Source organism: Apostichopus japonicus, chromosome 21 (assembly GCF_037975245.1).
Source record: "Apostichopus japonicus isolate 1M-3 chromosome 21, ASM3797524v1, whole genome shotgun sequence".
Classification (NCBI taxonomy): domain Eukaryota; kingdom Metazoa; phylum Echinodermata; class Holothuroidea; order Aspidochirotida; family Stichopodidae; genus Apostichopus; species Apostichopus japonicus.
Window position 1 is genome coordinate 9,561,511 of NC_092581.1, and position 23,883 is coordinate 9,585,393.

A 23,883-nucleotide genomic window follows, 5' to 3' on the forward strand; every position below is an offset into this window, starting at 1 on the left:
TCAGCAACAGCTACGACGCCCAAGCAAGTACCCGATGTGCGAGTTTGACGAGATAATTAGACCCTGGTCGCCGACCACCCAGACACAGAATAAATATTAACTTTTACTTTATCTAAGGTTAGTTATTTTCTGAACAATATGTACAGATATTAATTATAGTACCTTCAACTACAGATAGTCTGAAAGAGGGTGCGAAATCAAAAAAGTATTTTGTTGTCATTTTATTTCCCTTTTTTCAAAAATTTATGTATTTTTATTGTTTACTTTATCTAAATACTCTTTTTTACATTCAAATATCTATCCTTTGCTTTCTTTACAGACTTAACGAGACGACGGAGAAGGAAAAAAAGAAACTTAGTGTGGTGAAAAGTTAAGGCTTCAGCATGTCATCTTGGGGTTTCTGATTCTTTGAACATATCCCTTTACTAAATCAAATAAGAAAAGAAAAAAGAAAAATGTCTTCCAGTAGTCTCATACATATTCATCGACACTTACTAATCCTAAAACAAAAGACCAAATACTAAGTACTCTCCTCCAGTATTTGACCTCACTCATCAATATCCATCGACACTTATTCCTTATACGAAAGAACACATTCAAATATAGAAAACTGTTCTCCAGTATTTCACTTCCCTGACAATATTCATATTAATCATTAAACAAGCGAACTAAATGAAACAAAATAATTTAAACCCTAAACAATAGACTAATTTAAATAACAAGACGGTCGTACTGCTACTAATACCAAATTGAAATATACTAAAAAATATTGCTCAGCCCTTTTCCTGAAACACTAGTAGAATAAACGACGTGCGTCTTCCTTTGGAGTGGAATGTAAGTGTCAGAACAAATTATACTGAAACTTGGCATTATTCCTTTCAATGTCTTTTAACAGCTACAACTGCTCTATCGATGTCAAGACGCCAAGCATTTCCAAGTCAAGTCACGAGTCATTTTATCTGCAATTCAGAGTTCGTGTCTTGTGAAGTCACAAGTAATATATCATCAAGTCAAGTCACAGGTCATTTACCAAGTCGAGTTTAAGTCATTAATTCGAGTCAACAACACGGCTAATCTCCATTTTATTATACAAATATTTAATTAAGTAGCGCACATACATTTAATATATACACCCTAATACTTAATGTAATCATGAAATCTAAAGTCTCATTGTTAACTGAAACAAGATTTTGACAATATTATTTCATTAGCGTCGATTTAAATGCAGAGGTTGTTATCAAGCATATTATTTACGGAAACTCTTAGTATATACATATATCATATAGAGTAAAAATATACTACATTATTTTCTTCCCATGAGACTTTTATCTTTCGAATGAAAAGTATGAAACTTCTCGTTAGTTTCAACTAAATGGTTAAGCAGTGAAGAACATGTCAGGCAAAGGGATTGCTTTGGTGGGTGGTCTGTGCTCTGGTGCTTTGGTCGGTGCTTTGGCTGGTGGTCGGTAGGCCGGATTTACAACACCTTCATTTGCAGGTGGCACCACATAAGGTCGGTTAACATCCTAATTATCAATAAAAATGAGAAGAAATTCGTTATGAAATGTTCATTACGATCAAGACATCCACAATGGTATCTATAGAAATACGTTCTTAATTGCCCTCTGCTCCTTCGGTTTATATATATATATATATATATATATATATATATATATATATATATATATATATATATATATAAGAATTGAATATATATATATATATATATATATATATATGTATATGTATATGTATATATTGTTACGAGGGCCCATTGTAGCCTAACGCTAGTCACTGCTAGTGAGAAACCTAATGTTATAATGTGGAGAGTAATTGAAATTGCCTACGTGATAAATCAGTATTTAAGAAATTAGGTCGGGTTACCGTGTCAGAATGTTATAATACACGATTGTTCTGGTATATTCCTTACGATGACACGCTGGTCTCGGGTTAACGTCGGTTTACGTGAAATCGCGTGTAAGCTGTGCACGGCATCTTCGTGGATTCTCTGGAACGTTCGGGAGAGATGCAAAGGACTTCCGCGAAATAGAGAAACCGGGTCGCGTTGTTACTCAGATGTATCGAGAAAGATCTGGAGGATTCTTGACATGGCGAATCGTATATAAACCCGCCCAGATCGGAGAGTTTCTCAGTTTCTGAACGAATACAAGCGAAGACAAATATTAAACCATTCTACTATATATCGTCAGTGCTCAACTGCCAATAGTTTCTGAAGGATTGAGATATCGATACCAAGATTGATTCTACACTTCCATTCAGAAGTTTGAAGAGGACTTTGCTGTGAAAGTACAGTTTTCCAGTGTTTATTTCGGAGAAGGTGAAGAATTTCTGTCTCCGTTGAGGAAGTTCGTTACGCCAGGAGTTGGTGGCTATAAAGCTGATTTGGACTGACTCTGGTAATATTTAGTCGGCGAGAAGTTCGACTTGTGCTTCACTCGATTGTGGCTGGAAGTCCGTCTTCTATTTTGGAGCATCGCCGGAAAGAAGGTGACTGCTGTTTCTGGGATCGCGAGAAACTTCTTCGAGGACCAGTGAATTTCGCGGTACAACGGACCGAGAATCGTCGTTGGAAGAGACCAGCGTGTTTTAAAGTGTATCCTATCTTGTTAAGTTTGTGAGTAATTTTCTATATATTTGTAATAACCACTTGTTGTTGTTGGTTCGAAATCCATTGTTCAATATAGTTTACGTTCTCATTTAAATTCTCTAGACTCGTCAATTTGTCTGTGTTCCTTACGGAAACGAACCCAGGCTTGTGTCTCGTTAAAAATTAGTTATCGAGACCTCTCGCATTCCAACGTAACAAGAGCTACTTGAACAGAACCTTCTTTATAGTGTAAATATCTCCCATAATGCAACAATTGACGTTTACGTTTATATTATGTGTGTGTTTGTGTTTCAAGGATAGAACTATCAGACCACATACACGGAGTTGGCTCCAAACACCCAATGGCAGTACTCCCACTTTTAAACAAAGTCATTGCTCCGATTTTAGTCCTATCGTAGTGGTTCAGATCCAAACTAAATCAGTCGATGAAAATTTTAATTTATCATTATTTATTATCACAATCTTGCATTTAGAGCTTCCCATATATACGCACCATTGGTCTCAGAATGCAACATTTGACGTTTACGTTTACATTATTTGTGTGTTTTTGTTTCCAGGATAGAATTATCAGAACACATACACGGGAGTTGGCTCCAATGACCCAATGACAGTACTCCCACTTTTTAAAAAAAAAAAGTCATTGCTTCGATTTTAGTCCTATCATAGTGGTTCAGATCCCAACTAAATCAGCCGATGAAAATTTTAATTTATCATTATTTATTATCACAAACTTGCATTTAGAGCTTCTTATATATACACACCATTGGTCTAATTTTTTATTGTTATTTCTTGGAAAGACCACTTGCCCCCTATATGGGAGTCGGCTACAATAACCCCAGGACAGCATCCCTTCTTTCCAAAAACAATTGATTCTATTCTGGTTTTTCTATTCAGGTTCATGTCCATATTTATATCATCGCGGCATCGCTTCACCTCGTTGAACCTTAAAGGGTGTGAAGACTCGCGCAAAAATAAACGTTTAATACCGGTAATCTGACCTAGGTTCAAATACACATACACAGTTTACTACCATCAGTAATTAGACACTAGTGAACAATCAGTACATACAGCTGCGGTCATTACCCTCAGCAAAGTGTACAAACAATACAGCGAAGGACATCTCAGGTCCAGCTTCAGATCACAAGGTATCACGTTTCATTACTCTACTGTCTGCATTTTGTAGCGACGCGAACAAAACGTCACTTGCAAGCAACGGGAAGTTAACTTTTTCAGATGGTCGCACGCAGTTTGGGGCGAGTCTTCAATGCTTTAACCATATGATGTTTGAACTATGCTGCTTTATATTCGACTTGTAACTTTACTTTAACACAATCAAATACTTGTGAGTTGACATTACTGGAGAAAATTGACTTGTGACTTAACTCAACTTGCGAGAAATTCAAACGACTTGTCACTTGATACATACAGTGACTTGGTTAAAAAAACTGCATTTTATATACATTGTCAATGTCAGATAATAAATGAAAAGATATAAGAAATGGAGAAGTAGGAAGAGTTCCTGCCCTACCCTTTGTGGAGTCCAGTGCAACAAGTGTGAATGCCAAACTAACCTGTTCCTCGTGGTAATCTCTTTAAATACCATTGTGACAGTAATATATATATATATATATATATATATATACCCAGTTTCTCCATTCTTGGAAGTCCTTTGCATATCTAGCGAACGTTCCAGAGAATCCACGAAGATTGCACAGCTTACACGCGATTTCACGTAAAGCGACGTTAACTCGAGACCAGCGTGTCATCATAAGGAATATACCAGAACAATCGTGTATTATAACATTCTGACACGGTAACCCGACCTAATTTCTCAAATACTGATTTATCACGTAGGCAATTTTAAATACTTTCTATCATATAACATTAGGTTCCTCACTAGCAGTAACTAGCGTTAGGCTACAATGGGCCCTCGTAACACCCTCCCCCTTAAAGGAATGCACAGTGACATTATCTTTGTCTTGTCATATATACAATAAATTTATGTGAATCTGGACAAAGCATCTGCCATCACATGTCTTTTCCTTTTATGTGCCTCACATCAAGATTGTACTCTTGTAAAGTTAAACTCCATCTCATCAATCTTTGATTCTTATTCTTCATTGTATGTATGAAAGTGAGAGGATTATGATCAGTAAACACAAGCACAGGGTAGACAGTAGTATGCAAATATACATCGAAATGTTGCAGTGATAACAGGAGTGCAAGATATTCCTTTTCAATAGTTGAATAATTCCTGGTTTGAACACTCTGTTCTTTGCATTTTTGTCATACCATTGTTTCATTTTGGCTTGACCTTGCTCCAAATTTTGTCTGCCTGATTTCGTTTTAGGGATAGGATCTAAGCAATCAATAATGACTTTACTAAAAGGCGCATCAAAAGCAGGGATTGGTTTCAAAGGTGCAGGCGGTATTTTCTGGTTGGGCTTCCCAACCACCTGACATGTATGGCACGACCTACAGTAATCAGCCACATCACTCCTGATTTTGGGCCACCAAAAAAAATGTTTTAGGATCCTATCACAGGTTTTCCTGACGCCTAAATGTCCTGCCATTGGACTATCATGGGCCATGCTCATGACGTCACTGTGGTACACCTTGGGTACAACAATTTGGTGCACCACTTGCCATTCCTCATCTGCAGGCGCATCTAGCGGTCGCCATTTTCTCATCACCACGCCATTTTGTTTGTAGAAGCAGACAGGGTTATTCTCCGCTTCTTGTGGGGTCACTGCCCCTTAAACTAAATCTATTAGTTCAGGGTCACGACTTTGTTCTAAAATCAATTTGTTGCGACTCAAAGGATCTTCTTTTTCTACCTTTTGGTAATCTCCCGAACTACTTTCTGTGTCATTCAACACCTTAAAAAATGTGTCTTCCAAATTGAATACATCACCCTGACAGCTCTCAGACTCCTCCACTTCCGAGACTGCCTTTTTACTCATTGTCCTAGTCATTACACACGCAGGATATATTTCATCTTCCTCGTGGCTACTAACATTAGAGGGCGTATTTGTAACAATGGGATTAGGGAGAACCTTATCCCCTGCCAGGTCATTTCCAAGCATCATGGAAACACCTTTTATCGGCAATTCCGACATAACACCAACCAGCACTTTGCCGGACACCAAACCACACTCTAGGTTACTCTATGTAAGGGAACACTGATAATCTCCATCTTTATCCCATGGATTAATGCACATGTTCCAGTCGAACTCTGTTCACAAAAGGGCAACGTTTCTTCTAAAATGAGCGACTGTGAACAACCTGTGTCCCTTAAAATCTTAATTTGTTGGGGCGAAAAATCATCACTAATTGATATGCTACCCTCCATAATAATAATAATAATAAGCAAATATTTATATAGCGCTTTATGCAAAGGCCTCAAAGCGCTTAAAACAAGTACACAAATATGCAAGACAAATCACTGTAAATTTTGGAATAAATGTGTTTTTAAGAGACGCTTAAAACAGTCAACCGATGGTGCATTGCGAATTGAAGATGGTAGATTGTTCCAGAGATGAGGTGCAGCAGAGATGAAGGCTCTTTCTCCATAAAACTTTGTGTTTGGGGTATGGCTGGTGGCAAGAAGACACTTTGTAGACGAGCGAAGTTGGCGTTGAGGATGATACTGAGGAATTAAATTTGTAATGTAACCAGGAGCAAGGGAGTGTTGTGATTTGTACGTTAAGAGGAGGAGCTTATAAATTGACCGATGTTTTACTGGAAGCCAATGGAGTGATTGAAGCACTGGAGACATGTGATCATGACGCGATGAACATGATATTAACCGGGCAGCAGAATTCTGAACAGTTTGAAGTTTTTTCAGTGTAGAGTCAGGAAGGCCAAATAAAAGGGAGTTACAGTAGTCAAGCCTGGGCATTATCAAGGAACATACAAGTTTTGTAGTGATATCTTTGGTTAAAAACTTCCGTATCCGGCTGATCTTCCGTACGGCATTGTATGATGATTTGCAAACAGCATTGACCTGTTGTTTCATGCTTAGATGGGGATCCAGTACAACTCCTAGACTTTTGACGTGCGTGGACGGAGTGATGGTAGTCTGATCAATTTTGACTGAAATAGATTTGATTGTTGTGGATTTAAATTGCGAGGTAGCATGGAGGATTTCAGTCTTTGAGTCATTGATAAAAAGATTGTTTGATATAGCCCATGATTTTACATCTGCAATACAGTTTTGGATTTTCTGAATAGCATCGGAACAATGATCAGGATGGAAAGATGTGAATAACTGAATGTCATCAGCATAAATAACAGTTTGCATATTAGCTGAAATGATTAAATCATGCAATGGAGCTACATACAAGGTCCCCAGAACTGAGCCTTGTGGGACTCCAGTTGCAAGCGTAACTTCCTTTGACAGATTTTGATCCACAATAACACATTGGGTACGGTTTGCTAAGTATGATTTCATCCAATACAATGGAACTCCATCAACACCATATCTTTCATGCAAACGTGTTAAAAGTGTTTGGTGATTAATTGTGTCGAAGGCGGATGAGAAATCCAACAGGACTAGTAAAGCATCTTTATGCTCATCAAGGGCACAGAGAAGGCTATTCTGCACATAAAGTTGAGCAGTTTCTGTGCTGTAATTTGCTCGATATGCAGATTGCATTCTCGCATAGAGATCATTGTTTGAAAGATAATCTTGAAACTGTTTGCAAACAATACGTTCGATTAGCTTGGATAGATAAGGGAGGTTTGATATAGGTCTGTAATTTGCAAGATTATTAGCATCAAGCTTGGGTTTTTTAATATGAGGAATTATCACCGCTTGCTTCAGTGAGCATGGTAACTGACCTGAAGTTAAAGAAAGATTAACAATTTTCGTGATGACTGGTAGTAAGTCTGAGATACACTCCTTGAAGACAAATGTTGGCAAAGGATCCAAAAAACAAGAGGTAACTGGTGACGAGTTAATAACTTCTAAAACATCTTGTTCACTCACTTCTTTGAAAGCAGTAAAAACTGACTTTGATTTACATTGTTCCATCGGAGTATTACCAGTCCCATAGTCAGGATAAGCATGTTGGAGAGAATTTACTTTTTGTTGAAAGAAATCAACAAATCGATTGGCAAGATTCTCAGCGACATCATATTTTGGGAGGGTATTATCCACTTCCGGTGAAGTTAGCTTATTTACAATACGAAACATATCCTTCTGGTTTGCGGAGGTAATCTGTTGTCGAAAATAACAGGACTTTGCGGAGATCAGCAAATCTTTGTAATGTTTACATTGAGTCATGTACAGCTGTTTGTGTACAATGAGACCGGAGTGTTTATATTTTCTTTCACATTTGCGTTTCTCACGTTTTGCTAATCGGATGTCTCTGCTGTACCATTTTGCCCTTGGGCGCATAATTACAGCCTTTCTTGTGACAGGTGCATGTTTATCTATAATTGTCCTAAGAACTGAGTAATATTGGTCCACAAGAGAGTCAAGAGAACTTTGCGGATTTAGCAGTAAAGATGAGGATCCAATGTCACAACGAAATTGGTCAAAATCAATGTTCTTTAGGTTGCGCCTTTGAGTGAATTTCCTGACAGGAGGTGGTCGGTCCATATTAATGAGGCAACTTACAACTGAGTGGTCAGAAGTACATAAATGTTCATCATGCACACACGTACATTTAACAAGATCCGAGTCTTTATGTGAAATGATAAGATCAAGTGTATGTCCATTTCTGTGGGTTGGACCAGAGACATGTTGCTGGAAATCAAAAGCTTGGAGTAAGTCATCAAAAGAAGCAAAGTTTTGATCTGATGGAACATCAACATGAATATTGAAATCCCCCATGATAAGTAAGGGGGTTGTGGAAGAGGATAAAAATTGAAGTAGAGATGAAAAATCATCGATGAACATTGCAAAAGTTAATTTATTTTTGTTGTTTGGGGGAGGCCTATATAGTCCGATCATGCGTATTGTTGATTTTGATGACGAAATGTTGAGATCGATGAACTCAAAAGACCTAAGATTGCCACTGTCATTTAATTTCACATCAAAACTCTTCCTGATCAAAAAGCCAACTCCTCCTCCCTTACCCTTATTTCGTGGGCAATGGTAAAAAGCAAAGTCTGGAAGTGAAGTGTGTAAGTCAGCTAAAATACAATCATCACTGTCATCTCCCTTTAACCATGTCTCTGTTATTGCCATTGCATCCATATGTTGGTCAATGATAAGGTTACATAATGAAGTCACTTTGTTTTCAGCTTTTATTGAGCGAATATTCCAAAGCCCGAAGTGCAAATTGCTTCCTTTTTTAGATAAAGAAGCAAGTTCATTGTCCTTTCTTCCTCTCCTACGACCTCTTCTGGTTCGCTTCACTGCACATATATTTAAACTTCTTATGACAGAATAGATGTCAGAAGATAATCTGCATCTTGGCTGTCTTAAGCTGAGAAGATCACCTTTTGTGTATGTGAGCATGGTTGTTCCAGTGGTTGATAGACAAACAAAAGCAATAGCTGCACCACAAAATAAAGCAAGAAAAGTGTGGAATTTTAAGCTGGCCATGGAGAAAATAGCTGAGGTTTACAGCTAGGCTAGTACAACTATCTGTTAGGCTTGAAAAGATTTCCAGAACAAAAACAATGTCCAAAATTACCAGAAAAGTAGCAAAAGTTAAGTTATCTGAGAAACTCCAAAGTCAACTCTTATGTCAGAAACGCAAGTAGCTTTGAGCATCCAACAGAAAAAATTGTTAACAGTAGAAAAAACTTGCAAGAAAGTGAGAGCTTGTTGCATGGTGCAGCCGCAAGGGCGCAACACATATATATATTGAATGGTTGGAATACCTTATTCACTTGATTTTTAGCAAATTCCTTCTTTTGGATTTCTTTGTTAATTCGATTCGAATTCCTCTGTGAGGCAACATATCCAACTGTATTAGGGGGTGATTTTGAGGATCCCTCCTGTTTTCTTTGAGAATTTTGATTTTGTAGCAGATAACATTGTGACATGAGATGACCAGGTTTGTTACAATTATAGCAATTAACTTGCTTTTTGAATCCACTCCCACTTGGTCGTTTCGTGCCCCCAGAATTCCATTTGCCGCTGTTTCCCTTTGAATCGGGTGTCCCTTTTACCTCTGTGTTTATTTTAGGTTTCTGGCTCTTAGCCTGGTAAAACTTATTTGGGCTCAGTTTGTGGGTCAGGGCATAGTCATCTGCTTTCGTTGCCGCAGCATGCAAGGTGTCGATCACTCTCTCATCAATATGAGTTTTGATGTCGGGGTGGATACATCTTTTAAATTCCTCAATCAGGAACAATTGTCGTCATTTGACAAAATTCTCCCCTACATCCTTAGAGTGGAGCCACCTATCAAACATTTGCTCCTTTATTCTGGCAAAATTCTACATGTGTCTGATTATCATTTTTTCTAGCCCCCCTAAATTTCTGTCGGTATGCCTCTGGCACCAGCTCATAGGCTTTGAGGATCGCCTGCTTCACTTCATCGTAGTTTTCACTCTTTTCCATAGGGAGAGCCGAATACACTTCCCGTGCTTTCCCAACAAAACTACTCTGTAAAAGCAGCGTCCACACCTCTTTCGGCCACTTCATATTCGCAGCCACTTTCTCAAAGTGTCGAAAATATTTATCTACCTCTATCTCGGTAAATTTCGGCACCAATTTAATATATCTCGAGGCATCAAAATATGATTGTGATCGAGGAGCTGACGAAGAGGATGATGAGTAAGATTCCGATTTATACTTTGCCTGAATTTCTAATTCTTTCAGATGTGTTTCAGATTCGAGCCGTTTTAGTTCCAGTTCTTGCTTTTGCTGTTCTAATCTGATTTCTTGCTCTTGCTTTTGCTGTTCTAATCTGATTTCTTGCTTTTTCTGTTCTAATCTGATTTCCTTCTCTAGTTTGATTTTTTCCATTTCGATTTCTAACTGTTTCAGCTGAACGGCGTCACCGCCGATTTCTGTCAGAATTTCAACCTTTTCCCCCAAACATGACTCATCGAGAATTTCTTCGTCAACTAATACATCGATCAACCCATTCTTAACAACTTGTTTCCTCGTTGCTTGCTTTACGCCTAAGCTATAATATTTGGCTAATGCCATCAAATCTGGCTTCTTTAGGCCATCAAATTTCTCCCAAGTAACATCTTTGAGAAATTCCTCTGGCTCGAACTCCATGTTCTCTCTCGTTTTCTCTCTAGACAATTTGCAAAACAATAATTCTCACAAATGATTTCCCTTCAAACGGATAGGTCACAAATGTTGTAAACCTTTCAAACGGATAGGTCACAAATGTTGTAAACCTTTCCCGGATAAGCCCCCAATTTTGTTACGTTGGAATGCGAGAGGTCTCGATAACTAATTTTTAACGAGACACAAGCCTGGGTTCGTTTCCGTAAGGAACACAGACAAATTGACAAGTCTAGAGATTTTAAATGAGAACGTAAACTATATTGAACAATGGATTTCGAACCAACAACAACAAGTGGTAATTACAAATATATAGAAAATTACTCACAAACTTAACAAGATAGGATACACTTTAAAACACGCTGGTCTCTTCCAACGGCAATATCCCTCAGCGGCCACGACCTCGATGACGACGATTCTCGGTGCGTTGTACCGCGAAATTCACTGGTCCTCAACGAAGTTTCTCGCGATCCCAGAAACAGCAGTCACCTTCTTTCCGGCGATGCTCCAAAATAGAAGACGGACTTCCAGCCACAATAGAGTGAAGCACAAGTCGAACTTCTCGCCGACTAAATATTACCAGAGTCAGTCCCAAATCAGCTTTATAGCCACTAACTCCTGGCGTAACGAACTTCCTCAACGGAGACAGAAATTCTTCACCTTCTCCGAAATAAACACTGGAAAACTGTACTTTCACAGCAAAGTCGTCTTCAAACTTCTGAATGGAAGTGTAGAATCAATCTTGTTATCGATATCTCAATCCTTCAGAAACTACTGGCAGTTGAGCACTGACGATATATAGTAGAATGGTATAATCAGAGAATCCACGAAGATTGCACAGCTTACACGCGATTTCACGTAAAGCGACGTTAACCCGAGACCAGCGTGTCATCATAAGGAATATACCAGAACAATCGTGTATTATAACATTCTGACACGGTAACCCGACCTAATTTCTCAAATACTGATTTATCACGTAGGCAATTTTAAATACTTTCTATCATATAACATTAGGTTCCTCACTAGCAGTAACTAGCGTTAGGCTACAATGGGCCCTCGTAACACTCTAAACACGAGGTTGTGCTACTAAATACTGTGTGTGAAGTTGAAAAGGAGTTGTGGTCTAAACTTTCCCATATGAATGCAAAAGATCAAAGTTAAAAGTGAAAACATGTGAAAGCATGAAAAATCACGATGCAATATTCAAAATCCCTTGAATGACTACAACTACTAATAGTATGCAACCTTTGTACACCTGACGTAATTTAACACTACCACTAAAAACAATAATCCCATTATGCACAGACTTAAATAAGCATCGAAATGCAACCTGCACCTTACAACGCATTTCAGAGTAAAGCTTAAACACGCTGTATACTTTATGTCCCAAAGTTGAAAGCATGATAACATTGTTCATTATATAGTAATGGTGCAATATCGTCGGTTGAACAATTTTCTTTACTCGTCACTACTTGGTGCAGAAAGGGTTGGTAGATGATATGCTGGTGTCAATGTCAACTCATCTGATCATTAGTACTAAATTCACACACATCACCAGATTGAAATATTGTAAAATATACTGACAATCCTCAACTTTTTCCTAAACTACTCGTAAAATAAACAGCATGCGTCTTCCTTTTAAGGGGAATATAAATGTTAGTGTCTGAGTCTGAGAGAGAGAGGTGGAGCTAGAGGGAGAGATTGAGTCATTCACTTACCACACCACAGTACGTTAGATATGACCCGACGATGCAGGCAGTAAATTCACACGCCAGTATTCCAACGAATACGAATGAATCGGCATCTTTACCCTAAATGAGAAACAAATGGAAAGCTAGTCCGTATTATTTCAGATAAGAAAAATCAAGTTTGCAGTATCATTGGTTTCATTCAAAAGCAAAACAATCTATCAAGTTATCAAGTACTTATGATTGATGCAGTACTGTAAAACAAGACAAAAACATCACATTATGATAACAATTTCGCAATTTGTAGGAACAACTTTCATTCTATCTGACTTTCCTTACCCAAAATAAAAATTGAATAAATATTAGGACTCCACCCATGATTACCGCAACCCAGGCAAGGTTACGGAAGCATGTATTCTGTAAGGAAGAAAATAATAATTTTTGAAAGCGTTGCAGTACAATTTTGACATAAATAGTGAAATTGCAAGGGTAAATTAAGGCACAAAAATGATATGATATGTTGAAGACAGTTAACAACTACCAGAACAATGCTTTCAGCCCGGGTTGTATGTCTATGATAATGGTAACGTTTGAGATATGCCTCTATAAAGGGATGTTTCCGTGGTAAGCACTTTCCCACTTTTAATTAAAATCTCCATCGCCGTCTTGGTGGGTTTGCTGGAACTATAACTATTTGATTAGCTAAAAAAACATTTACACGAGGAATTGGATTAACAGTATGTTGTTTGTTCTCAACAATGGAGATGTTCTTCAAGAAAACTTTACTCCCTGTAGTTATCCTCTTTTGGTATTATCCGTGAAATATGATACATGTGGAATGTTTACTATAAGCGGTGTTTAGAACTGCGTAACAGTGCAACACTAAACTGGAAATATATTTCACTCTTCAGATAATCTGAACCTGATATGCTGTAGACAAATAAAAACAAACTTTTTCAGTCCGGGATGTAATTCTATTACATTTTTATTTATTTTTTATTCTAGGTAGCAGGCTAACCATATGTAATAGCTTGAACTTATTTGTAAGGACTAGTTCCTTAACCAGAGTTTGTAGAGACGGGGCACAAATGTTGACTGACGTCAGTCCTAGGGAGTGATTTATTACCCGGTGAGACATTTCTGGTTAGGGAGTTGCTTAGACAGAAAATCGTTTGGATCATTTTAACTACATTTAGCTTTTAGAGTGCCTTTCAATGTAGGACATTTGAAATTTTCTTCTTTTTTTGGGGTGGGAGGGGGTGGGGGGTTTATCATCCCCACACAGAGAGTAATAACGAGGGTAAGTGGTGTGGGGGACCTCCACCAGAAGAAGAAATGAAAAGTTAAGACGTCAAAACGGCTCCTTTATGAGACATTTTTGGACTAGCTCTGCACACCAGGATGGGTGTTCTTATTCTTCAGGAATTAATGTAAAACTCCCCCCCCCCCCCCATCTCACCCAACTAAATCCATTCTAAACCATTTTTCTCAACCAACCAATGGCCAGCCCTCACCCCTTTTCATACTCAACTGACAATAGGTAGGTACTTTTTTACGCGAGAACCGTATCTTAAGTGCGTTTTTTTGTGGTATTTGACCCTCTCTGTTTATGCCCCAAACACACATTTATATCAAGAGACAATATGAGCTTACTGTGAACACAAATTGTGTGAATCTCATTTGAACTCATATTCAAACGTATGATCTATATATATATGTCCTCTTCAAAGAGATCTTTCTTACCACATATTTGTTATATGACATGCCACTAAGAACGCCGACACTTCCAACGATAATGGCAATCTATATGGTGGAGAAAAAGTTTTAAATAAAATAAATGTATTGTTTCTTGCATTTGTAACCCTGATTGATGGTTAAACCGTATCCAGTGCCCTGTAAATTACACTTTTATGTTACGTTACTAATATGAGTTGCATAATGGTTGATCAAGTTGAGGACGATCTGAAAAAAAAAATCCACAGACAAATTTATTAGCAGTTTAATTTCAATTAACCCGGAAACATATTGTGAAAGAACGTATCTTTCAAATTCCAGCTTTAGTTTTGTACGAATGATTTCGAATTGGAAAGCACCATGATTAATGTTCGATGTCGAGGCAATGTAGTATGCCATATCCGCTTCTTTGAACATACTTTTGTTAATGAAATGGAGGTAAACGACAAAAGCAAATGAATATGTATAATTGAAATCGTAATGAGTTGTAAAATCCAGAACAGGGAAAACGCTATGTACCCACTCTGTAAAATGATAACACTTGGGTAATACGCTCTCAATGCCAGTCCAGTTTATTCGCATTCATACACCTGTAGAATCACTGTGGTCGAGAGGTACGGACTTCGGTCTGTGACACACGATCCGGGGGTTCGATTCCTACCTTCGCCTGATGAGTCCAAAAATGTATTTATTTATTTACTATATATATTTATATATATATATATATATATGTATATATATATATATATATATATATATATATATATATATATATATATATATATATTTATATATATATATATATCTATATATATATATGTATATATGTATATATGTATATATATATATATATATATATATATATATATATATATATATATATAATCATACTGCTATAAACCATACTTACTGCGCCATTTATCATCGCCAAAAATCTTGATGTAATAAGCGGACAGAATAGACTGATGCCACACAATGAGATGACAATGCTCATGGCTGTTCGAGACAATCGTATGCAATTGTTTTCTTCAGTTTGGAGGATTTGCTGTTGTCCATTGATTACAGGTTGCTGATTTCCACGCACAATTTGTTGATTAATTGCTTGGGCCATATCCCCTTATTCGTTGCAACTGCTTTTCTTCAATAGAAAGTATAACAAGGTAAACATGAAACGTCTCAGGTGTCGAGTCTGTCAAAGATAGCTTTGATTCGTTCTTTACTAATAGAGTAGTTACAAAAATTGAAAATGACTGTCATAGAGCTAAACGCAACAACCCTTCCAGATCAGAGTCCGCTCACTTACATATATATATATATATATATATAGGTACAAAGCACCAATGCATCCAAAAACGATATTTGGTATTTAGAGACTAAATATGACAAATTAATGTGTTCCATGTAATGTGAAAGATGTATAATAAATTATTTAGATCAACACACCTGAAAAATTGCACTGCACGACCAGTTTCGCCGTGGGCCTCATCAGGCGAAGATATGAATCAAACCCCGAATCTTCGTGCACAGACCTTAGTCAGAACTACTCAGCCACAGTGATTCAACTGGTAGGAATGTTTATTCCTGGCTCTGTATTACTGCCTTACTATAAGAGCGTATTACGTACTCGATACGATTATAAACAGTGCAATACTGTTGCTTTTGAAGTTACACACGTGCACCACTTTAAGAGGCAAGCCAAATCGTATCTAAGACATGATTGTGTTGCATATGGTACGGCAGATATATAATAATGTTCAAAAAATTTACACTATATAAGCCTATGCTGATGTTTAACCGGAATCCAGTTCTCTTTCATTTTTATGTTCACAGAATGACATCGTGAGTTTCCTGTTGCGTTGGCCTTCACTATGTTATTTGGTATTTCATCATGTTTCTCCATTTGAAGCGTACTTGGATTATTTGGTATTTATTGGTATTTTTTTATATTATTCTAAGTGTATTGACGGTTATTGGCGTTGACCTGTTCTATTCGATGTTCCTATAGTCACTGTGAGGTATTTTCCCAGCACTTTTTTGATCTGACATTTGATATATTTATATCGCGCCAATTCTTTTCAGTTTAATTATCAAGCAGCAGCCAATCGTAAGGTTGATATAATCGAGCAGTTTTATTTACAATACTGTTATTCCGAACTGTTCTTCGTATAGTCTCTATATAAGCTCTGTCTCAACAACGTCCATAGCGGATAATAAAGTACAATTGTACTACTACGTTAGAATGTTTAGGGGAAGATTTTGTTAAGCATTCTCAGACTGAGTTTTAAAATATTTGTAGAAGTGAACAATATTTAATATTTAGTTACCTTTTCCTAAACTTAAATGAACAACAGACAATTTACGCTTAAAATATACGTACCACAGTTGTCCGCAGGACACCAGCTTCGCATACGACTTGTGGCAATTGTATTACCGTTCAGTGAATTTGACCCTATAATCAAACGTACCTCAGGCAACAACTACTTCTACACCATTGAACACGGGGCACAAAAGAATTTGACGGAAAACTCAAGCAATGAATAAAAGAAGTAAATAAAACTTTATGAAAACTTTATGAAAGATCGCCTAAGAATAATTTAGAATAATTTGGTTGGCTGCTTCCAATGAAAGAGACCGTAGCCTGCTACCACAATACATACCGCACCATCGTAAGATATCGTAAGTATACATACAATGTACATTTGATTATGTTTGTGTTGCATTACTGGGTATCATAATAGGTCTACGTAGATGACGTAAAGCTAGCAAGAGTTCCTTCAAAGTTGAGCGGCGTATAGAATATGGTTTTAGATAGACTACTCAATTGACATAAAGGTTGTAAGGAGGTCATTTCATGAACTCATTTTTTTTCTACGGTGGATGAGCATTTTCTAAGTCAATGGTGTAACTTATCCACCACATATGACTTTTAAGCCTTTCATCAAGAAGATTAGACCGCAGGGGCGCACATTCACAAATTAAACAAGCCTGGGTGTAGGGCTATTTCGAAACCGGCTCCAGAGATTGACTGAGCGCTGTTTCGGAAATTTAACCAAGAAAAAGGCAATTTTATTTATAATTAGAACGGTGTTTAATTGTTATTGGCTGTGGGTACAGGGGTTAAGTGAAGTCTTTGGCAGCTGGATATTTGAAGGAATATATCTTGCTTTCTCGCAGCTAATGTAAAGTTAAATAAGAGCAGCAATGCTTCAGAGGCCCAGCTAATTAAGCGTTTATTTGAGAAATTTGTTATTGATTGACAATATAGCCGAGCAGCTTATCCATTTGCTTGTGCGTAGAATATAAGACATAAGCGGGATAACGGTACCGTTTCCTTCCGCCCATCTCATTTCCCCTTGCCTTATGATCCTTTTTACCAGACAAAGTTTTTTACAATAATTGCAAGTTGTAAACATTTTTACTCGTGACTTCCCAAAGACTCCACAATAAAGACGCTCCTTGGTGAATACTTAGTCTTCAACATAGCATGAGTATAGTCATAATCTTTCCTTGTCGCCAACGAAACCTAAAATGCTTTAAATCATCCCAAGGCCTTCGTTTCTTACATCATTTACAGTATCAATAGTGATTATATCTCTCATACCTTAAGATCGATATTCAAGCGTACATATAGTGGTGATAAATTTTCCCGGTCGAAATATCGTAGTATGTGCCTTTGCAATGCATATGACATACTTTAGCAAATTATTTATTTAAAATTTTGAATTGTTTATAGTTTCAACGTTTTATGAATTAGGTTACAGTCATGGTAGAAAAAGTGAAATGATAATTCGAGTCATCTGCTTCTATCTGAGTTTGTCAATAAAGTAGTTAATTGTGGTACGACATCACCAGGATCTTGGTAGAAGCTGCCAAATCGCACAATATATGTTGTTGCTTTGCGCAACATGCAACTCTTCCAACCAGAAGATGATCAACTTTACCATGATGGTACACACGAGCCTTGTATAACTGCTTATCGTTTAGTGATATCGCTATTCACCAACGAATTTCTAGATTACCTTTAGTTCACTTGCAGTCTTTCCGAAAGATTTATGTCATCTAATGTTTACACTCACTCAATTCTGCATCTTAGAATGATCATACTAATTGTATCAACAAAACCTGACCAAACAGGATTATAAATCTATAAACTGTTCTGGGCTATATCACTAAACAATGGTGCACGCATACCAGCCGATGTGACAGACAATCAAGGAAATTAAGGAGAAATCGTACTAAACTTGATCCTTTTGAGAAGCAAACCCAACAATCATTATTAACATACGTGTTAGAGATGCTCATGACAATCGTTACCTCAAATCAGCTAATACAAACCTTCGCTTATTTCTGAAATATCCAGAGGTTTTGATTTCCCTTCATTTAAGTTTTGAATCTAAGTAGTATTATATTGTGAAGAAAGGGCAATTGCTTTGGAAATGTATTAAACTTATTTGGGATATATACCAAAACGTGTCGTCTTTCCAAGACCAACATTACATTATATTATATTTTGTTTTTGATGGTTCTTAAATGAAATACTCTGAAATCAATTATTTGCCAAATAGGTAAGAGAAAATTGGCTGTATGTATAGCCATGGATAAGTGATTAAACTTATGATATTTGGGTTTATCTTGTGAAAAAATAAACAACGAATGGAAATAATTCCACAAGTTGCTGGCATTTTGCAGTGATATTTTCGACACTAAATACATTTCAAATCTGAAAACTCTTAACATGATTTCTACTAAAAAATGGAGCCATGCTGCATCATTTAACATTGGAGTAATGCCTATACACAGGAGGTACGTGGGAGTTTAACGGTGATGACTTTCCATTTCCCACTTTAAGTTACATAGACAAACGAATCTTCCAGAAACCTAGAAAAGGCACAAAAGCACCAGGCTTGCCCCTCCGTCTCAGAACTGAGACTAGCGTTGGTAGTACTAGCGAGTAATTGCCAGTGTCTGTTTAGCAAGCTCCGAGTCCCGTTGCCTCAGTTCCTGCCCTGTGTATGCATGCTTCAATTGATAACATTCGATTCCAAATGCATCCATTTTCTCTTTTTTTCAAAAATTCCCGAGTCCGCAAAGTGTTTCGGAAAAAAAATTGACTAGCTATTGCCTTAGTTATCGTCAATGGTGTGTAGGAAATATTAGGCTCAATAGGTTTCAATGTGTGTAACTGCGCTGTGTGGTTCGTTTACGTCAAGAAACAAGCGGGAACTGTCGGAATTCAAACAAATGGCGGATGCCATGGGTAACAATTAAATCGAATTTTAAGGCTGAAAGAAATTATTCAAGCATTCGTGTTGCTTCTGCCGAAAAAGAGCGTACTGGATTACAACTTACACGTCGTGTGGCTCCCAATTGAACAATTTAACTCAAATATAACTCAAATACGCTACCAGTAAACTAATTTTGAAAGTCATTTCAGATAAGGAAACCGTAGATTGCTCTTTGATGAAAACCCACCTTACTATGACCCGGCCGGGTATCGAACCCGGAACCTCCCGATTGCTAAGCCACATTGCTTCAAATGTCTCCTTTAATGCCAACACGCTACCAGTAAACTAAATTTTCATTTCAGAATGGTAGCGTAAAGACAAACAAGAAGCTAAAGCCAGTAAGAGGAAGTGGAAAGCTTAATTCCCGGGGGCTGGCAAAGCCACACTCTCAGGAGTATCTAGCCATAAAATACCTTCCCGGCGGTTGGGCCGCTCCACGGAAGTAATATTTCCTTTCGGAGTTATACTCGCATAGCCTTCTAGCACCGGGTCCTTAAATAAGGACCGCTTCCTCTGTCAGAGCCAAAGTCTGTTCCCATTTATAGCTTGTCGAGAGATGACTTTAAATTATACTTAGTTAGTCTTCTAAATTGAAAGAGATGTCTCTAAATTATTCTTAGTCTTCATTGTTTTTAATTAACAAATACACGAGGAGAAGTTTATTAATAAGAGGGTCGAGCAGAAGGGTGTCTTATAAAAACATAAAATTTGAAACAATTAAGTGGTTATAAAGAGGGATGGTATTGGTCTCATCAAGAAGCTTTTTCGATGGAGATATAACTTTTGGGAAATTAAGGCAAATTAATAATGGCAGTGCTGTGAATAACGTTTGATTAGAAATGTGATATTTAGTGCAGCTTAAAAAGCAAATACTGCCTTAATTATTAACATGCTGAAATTGTTGTGTTGATTTTATTTATACGGATATGAAGAGGGAGACATTTAAAATTACTTCAGCAGTGTCGCAATGGTAAATCAACACTTGAAATTTATCACTGTCAAGTATTCCTCATATGCCTTGTAAAGGCTGATATTAATTGGTAGACATCATCAGTATTCGGGGGAGAAATCTTTGAAAATAAAAACAATCGTCAACCGAAGGCATTACATTTTGTTGGTTTGATCACCAAATAATATGACATCATTGGCGTGACCAATTCAACTATATTACGGCCAGTGTGAAATGATACAATAAAACTGTAGATACCTAGCATTGTTAATGTTGCTTATCAGCATAAAAACCTACCCTGCACCACATGCCGGCACATTATTCCCAACTTTTGTTTTTTCTGCAGTAGTTGTACTCAGCGCCATATTTTCTAAATATATCCAAAACTGATATGAACATGTCCAAGTAAATGTAACTATATCCAGCGAAATGTCTCTTTCGATGAGATATTAGTGGGTGTAGTAATGCGCTTTCTAGTCACTTCGCCCAACAACCATTTCGCCCAACTGCCATTTCGCCCAACCAGCCTGGTCATTTCGCCCAACCAGCCTGGTCATTTCGCCCAACCAGCCTGGTCATTTCGCCCAACCTTATTTTTACTAATATTCAGTCAGAATAATATTACTTTTTCTGTTCCACTAGTTCAATTTGATTTATTTTGGGTTAGGTTACTTCGTAATAGGTAAATAAAAAAGTGAGGTCCGCTCGATATCGATCGGAGTCTGAGCAGTTATTTCGGGTATAATGGGAGGATTACACTACTTTAGGCGTTTACGCATACAATGGAAGTTATATTATTATACAGTGGCGTAGGAAGATACTTTTGAGTGGGGGGGCTGAAGACTGATGGCCGGCCTGGGGGAGGGGTCTAAGGGGAGGGGGTGTCCCCCTCCCCTTTGGAATTTTTTGCATTTCCAGGTAGCCTCAGCTGCAATTTGGTGCAATATAGCACACTTCAACACCCACTCCATTTTGTAAACTTAATTTTGTATTTTCACCAGGCCTTAGATGCAATTTGGTGCTCCAAATGAGATTTTTTTTCTCATTTGGAAATGAAAAAGGGGTTTTCTGACTTGCGAAGCGGGGGGGCGGAATGATACTTCCGCCCCTCCACGTTTTTCACTGGGGGGGCTGGCGCCCCCCCAGCCCCCCCGGTTCCTACGCCCTTGTTATTATACAAACACAGGGGAATCGGTCTTCATGAAAACCTATCAAACCTAACCCCTAAAACACTGATCCATCCTACTGACTAACAATTCCCGAACGTTTCCTTATTAAATTGAGAAAAATATATAAAACCCGTCCGTTTTATTGAATTACTATATTTAATCAATGTAACCACTTTATCAATGTAACCACATATGTAATCACATACTTATGTAATCAATTTAACCACGACTTCAAGTTTCTTAATACTCTGTTCGTATCCCGTAACGTTAACAATTCCCTAACGTTTACTTTTGTAATATCATATTTAATCGAGGTTGGGCGAAATGACCAGACTGGTTGGGCGAAATGACCAGGCTGGTTGGGCGAAATGACCAGGCTGGTTGGGCGAAATGACCAGGCTGGTTGGGCGAAATGACCAGGCTGGTTGGGCGAAATGGTAAGGTTGGGCGAAATGGCAGTTGGGCGAAATGGTTGTTGGGCGAAGTGTCCTGCTTCCTAGTAATGCTACGTGAGAGAGAATCAGTTTTTTTTTCAAAATGTCATTCGGTTTTGTTCCCTTTTGTGAAGATGACTCAAATTGCATATAACTCTTATGCATATTTTAGTGTTGTTATGGTTTAAATAACCATATATATATATATATATATATATATATATATATATATATATATATATATATATATATATATATATATATATATATATATAAATGAAAATCGTAATGAGTTGGAAAATCAAGAACAGTGAAAAAACCCTAACCACTAGGCTATGGACGCTGATTGTATGTCCAGAGGTTCGAAACCGGTAAGGAAGGTCGTAATTCCACTGTAGGCGTTTGTCACCTGTATCGAACAATACTAGTTCTGTTTTTGGTGACATATATATATATATATATATATATATATATATATATATATATATATATATATATATATATATATATATATATGTATATATATGCATTGTAGGTTATGCCTATTTTATCGTACGATGGTGTATGTAGTTTGGTAGAAGGCTACATCGTCTTTCATTGAAAAGCAGCCAACCAAATTATTCTTTTTTACGCGTATTTCATATTTAGAATATATCTTTTAGACGGGTTTTATTCTTTATTCTTTGATTCACTGCTTGAAACTTCAAATGGTGTAGTAGCAGTTGTTGCCTGGGATACGTATATTATGCATTCAAGGTCAAACTCTATTGAACGGTAATACCATTAGCACTAGTCATCTTACGCGATCTTTCCTATTTAGGTATTGTCTTTTCACTGCTTCATACTTTGTTAGATTCTTTTGTGCCTTGTTTTCAATAGAAGATTTTGGCTTATATCGTTTCTACGTAGTTGTAGCCTAGGATACATTTTTTGTTATGCATTTACTAACTTAGTTCAAACTCACTGAAGAGTAGGCCTAGTACAATTGCCATAGTCGTATGGGAAGCCGATATTGAGCTGACAATTGTTCTACGTTTATTTTAAGCGTGAATTGTCTGTTGTTCACTCTATCTAACAAAGAGGAACGAAATATCATATATTGTTCACTTCGACAACTTTTTTTTTCAAAATCAGTCTGCGTAACCTTTATTATTCTTTTCTCCTAAGTGTTGTTACATATTGAAGAGTGCATAGAACTTGCGGGTGAATATGAGTTATATGAGAATCACACAATTCGTGTTTGCCTTAACCTAATATGGTCTCAAGTCTCAAGTATGACTTTAAGCAGAATTTTATTCCTGATATGTCATTCTCGAAGTAATCTGAAAACTTTGAGTGACAGTAATGTTTCTACACTAGTCTGGTCGAGATATGTATTTATCTCTGGAATGCTCTTTTAAGGCTAAATTGATGATGACTTAGGCTCCTCGGTGCATCCTGAAAGTTAAAATGTGTTTCCATTGTTTTATAAACTCAACAAAACTATGTTCTGTTGACATCGTATAAACAATAAGGGGCTCTGTGTTTAATGTTGCCCTTCTCCTTCTCATCAGATGTTTAAAGGAATATTCCGGCAGATGAACTTAATTACGTAAAGTGGAATGGACTAAAATAGTCTCCAGGTTGAAACCATTATATCATAGCAATTTGTGTCGCAAAGATATGATTTTTTAATATATTTACAATTTTGGAAATGCATCAGGCAAGACAGGAGATAATGGTGTCACCGTGGCAATTGAGCTATAAATACGTTTGGTTACTTTATCAGATTCAAATAATTTAGCCACATAGTGAA

At 37.3% G+C, this 23,883-nt stretch overlaps 1 protein-coding gene across 3 annotated transcripts; it reads right to left on the bottom strand.

The window, feature by feature from the left end:
- Positions 1–215: 215 nt before the first annotated feature.
- LOC139962538 (uncharacterized) lies at positions 216–16,748 on the bottom strand. Of its 3 annotated transcripts, none has more exons than XM_071962618.1 (6): positions 16,629–16,748; positions 15,162–15,389; positions 14,261–14,320; positions 12,857–12,934; positions 12,548–12,640; positions 216–1,526 (listed from the first exon to the last, which is right to left on the bottom strand). In XM_071962618.1, exons 2-6 carry the CDS (start codon positions 15,360–15,362, stop codon positions 1,377–1,379), a joined length of 582 nt encoding a protein of 193 aa, XP_071818719.1. In that variant the 5' UTR covers positions 15,363–15,389; positions 16,629–16,748; the 3' UTR covers positions 216–1,376. The 3 variants fall into 3 exon arrangements, with proteins under 3 accessions (XP_071818719.1, XP_071818720.1, XP_071818721.1); XM_071962619.1 differs by having other exon boundaries at positions 15,162–15,384; positions 16,629–16,740; XM_071962620.1 differs by lacking the exon at positions 12,857–12,934.
- Between the last annotated feature and the right edge of the window lie 7,135 nt (positions 16,749–23,883).

Excerpts from the sequence above, each read along its gene's own strand:
- LOC139962538 (XM_071962618.1), bottom strand. The coding sequence starts at position 15,362 with ATGGCCCAAGCAATTAATCAACAAATTGTGCGTGGAAATCAGCAACCT. Across the intron at positions 12,935-14,260 it reads TGTCATATAACAAATATGTG|AATACATGCTTCCGTAACCT; the intron begins GTAAGAAAGATC and ends TCTTCCTTACAG. Across the intron at positions 1,527-12,547 it reads ATCTAACGTACTGTGGTGTG|GATGTTAACCGACCTTATGT; the intron begins GTAAGTGAATGA and ends ATTGATAATTAG.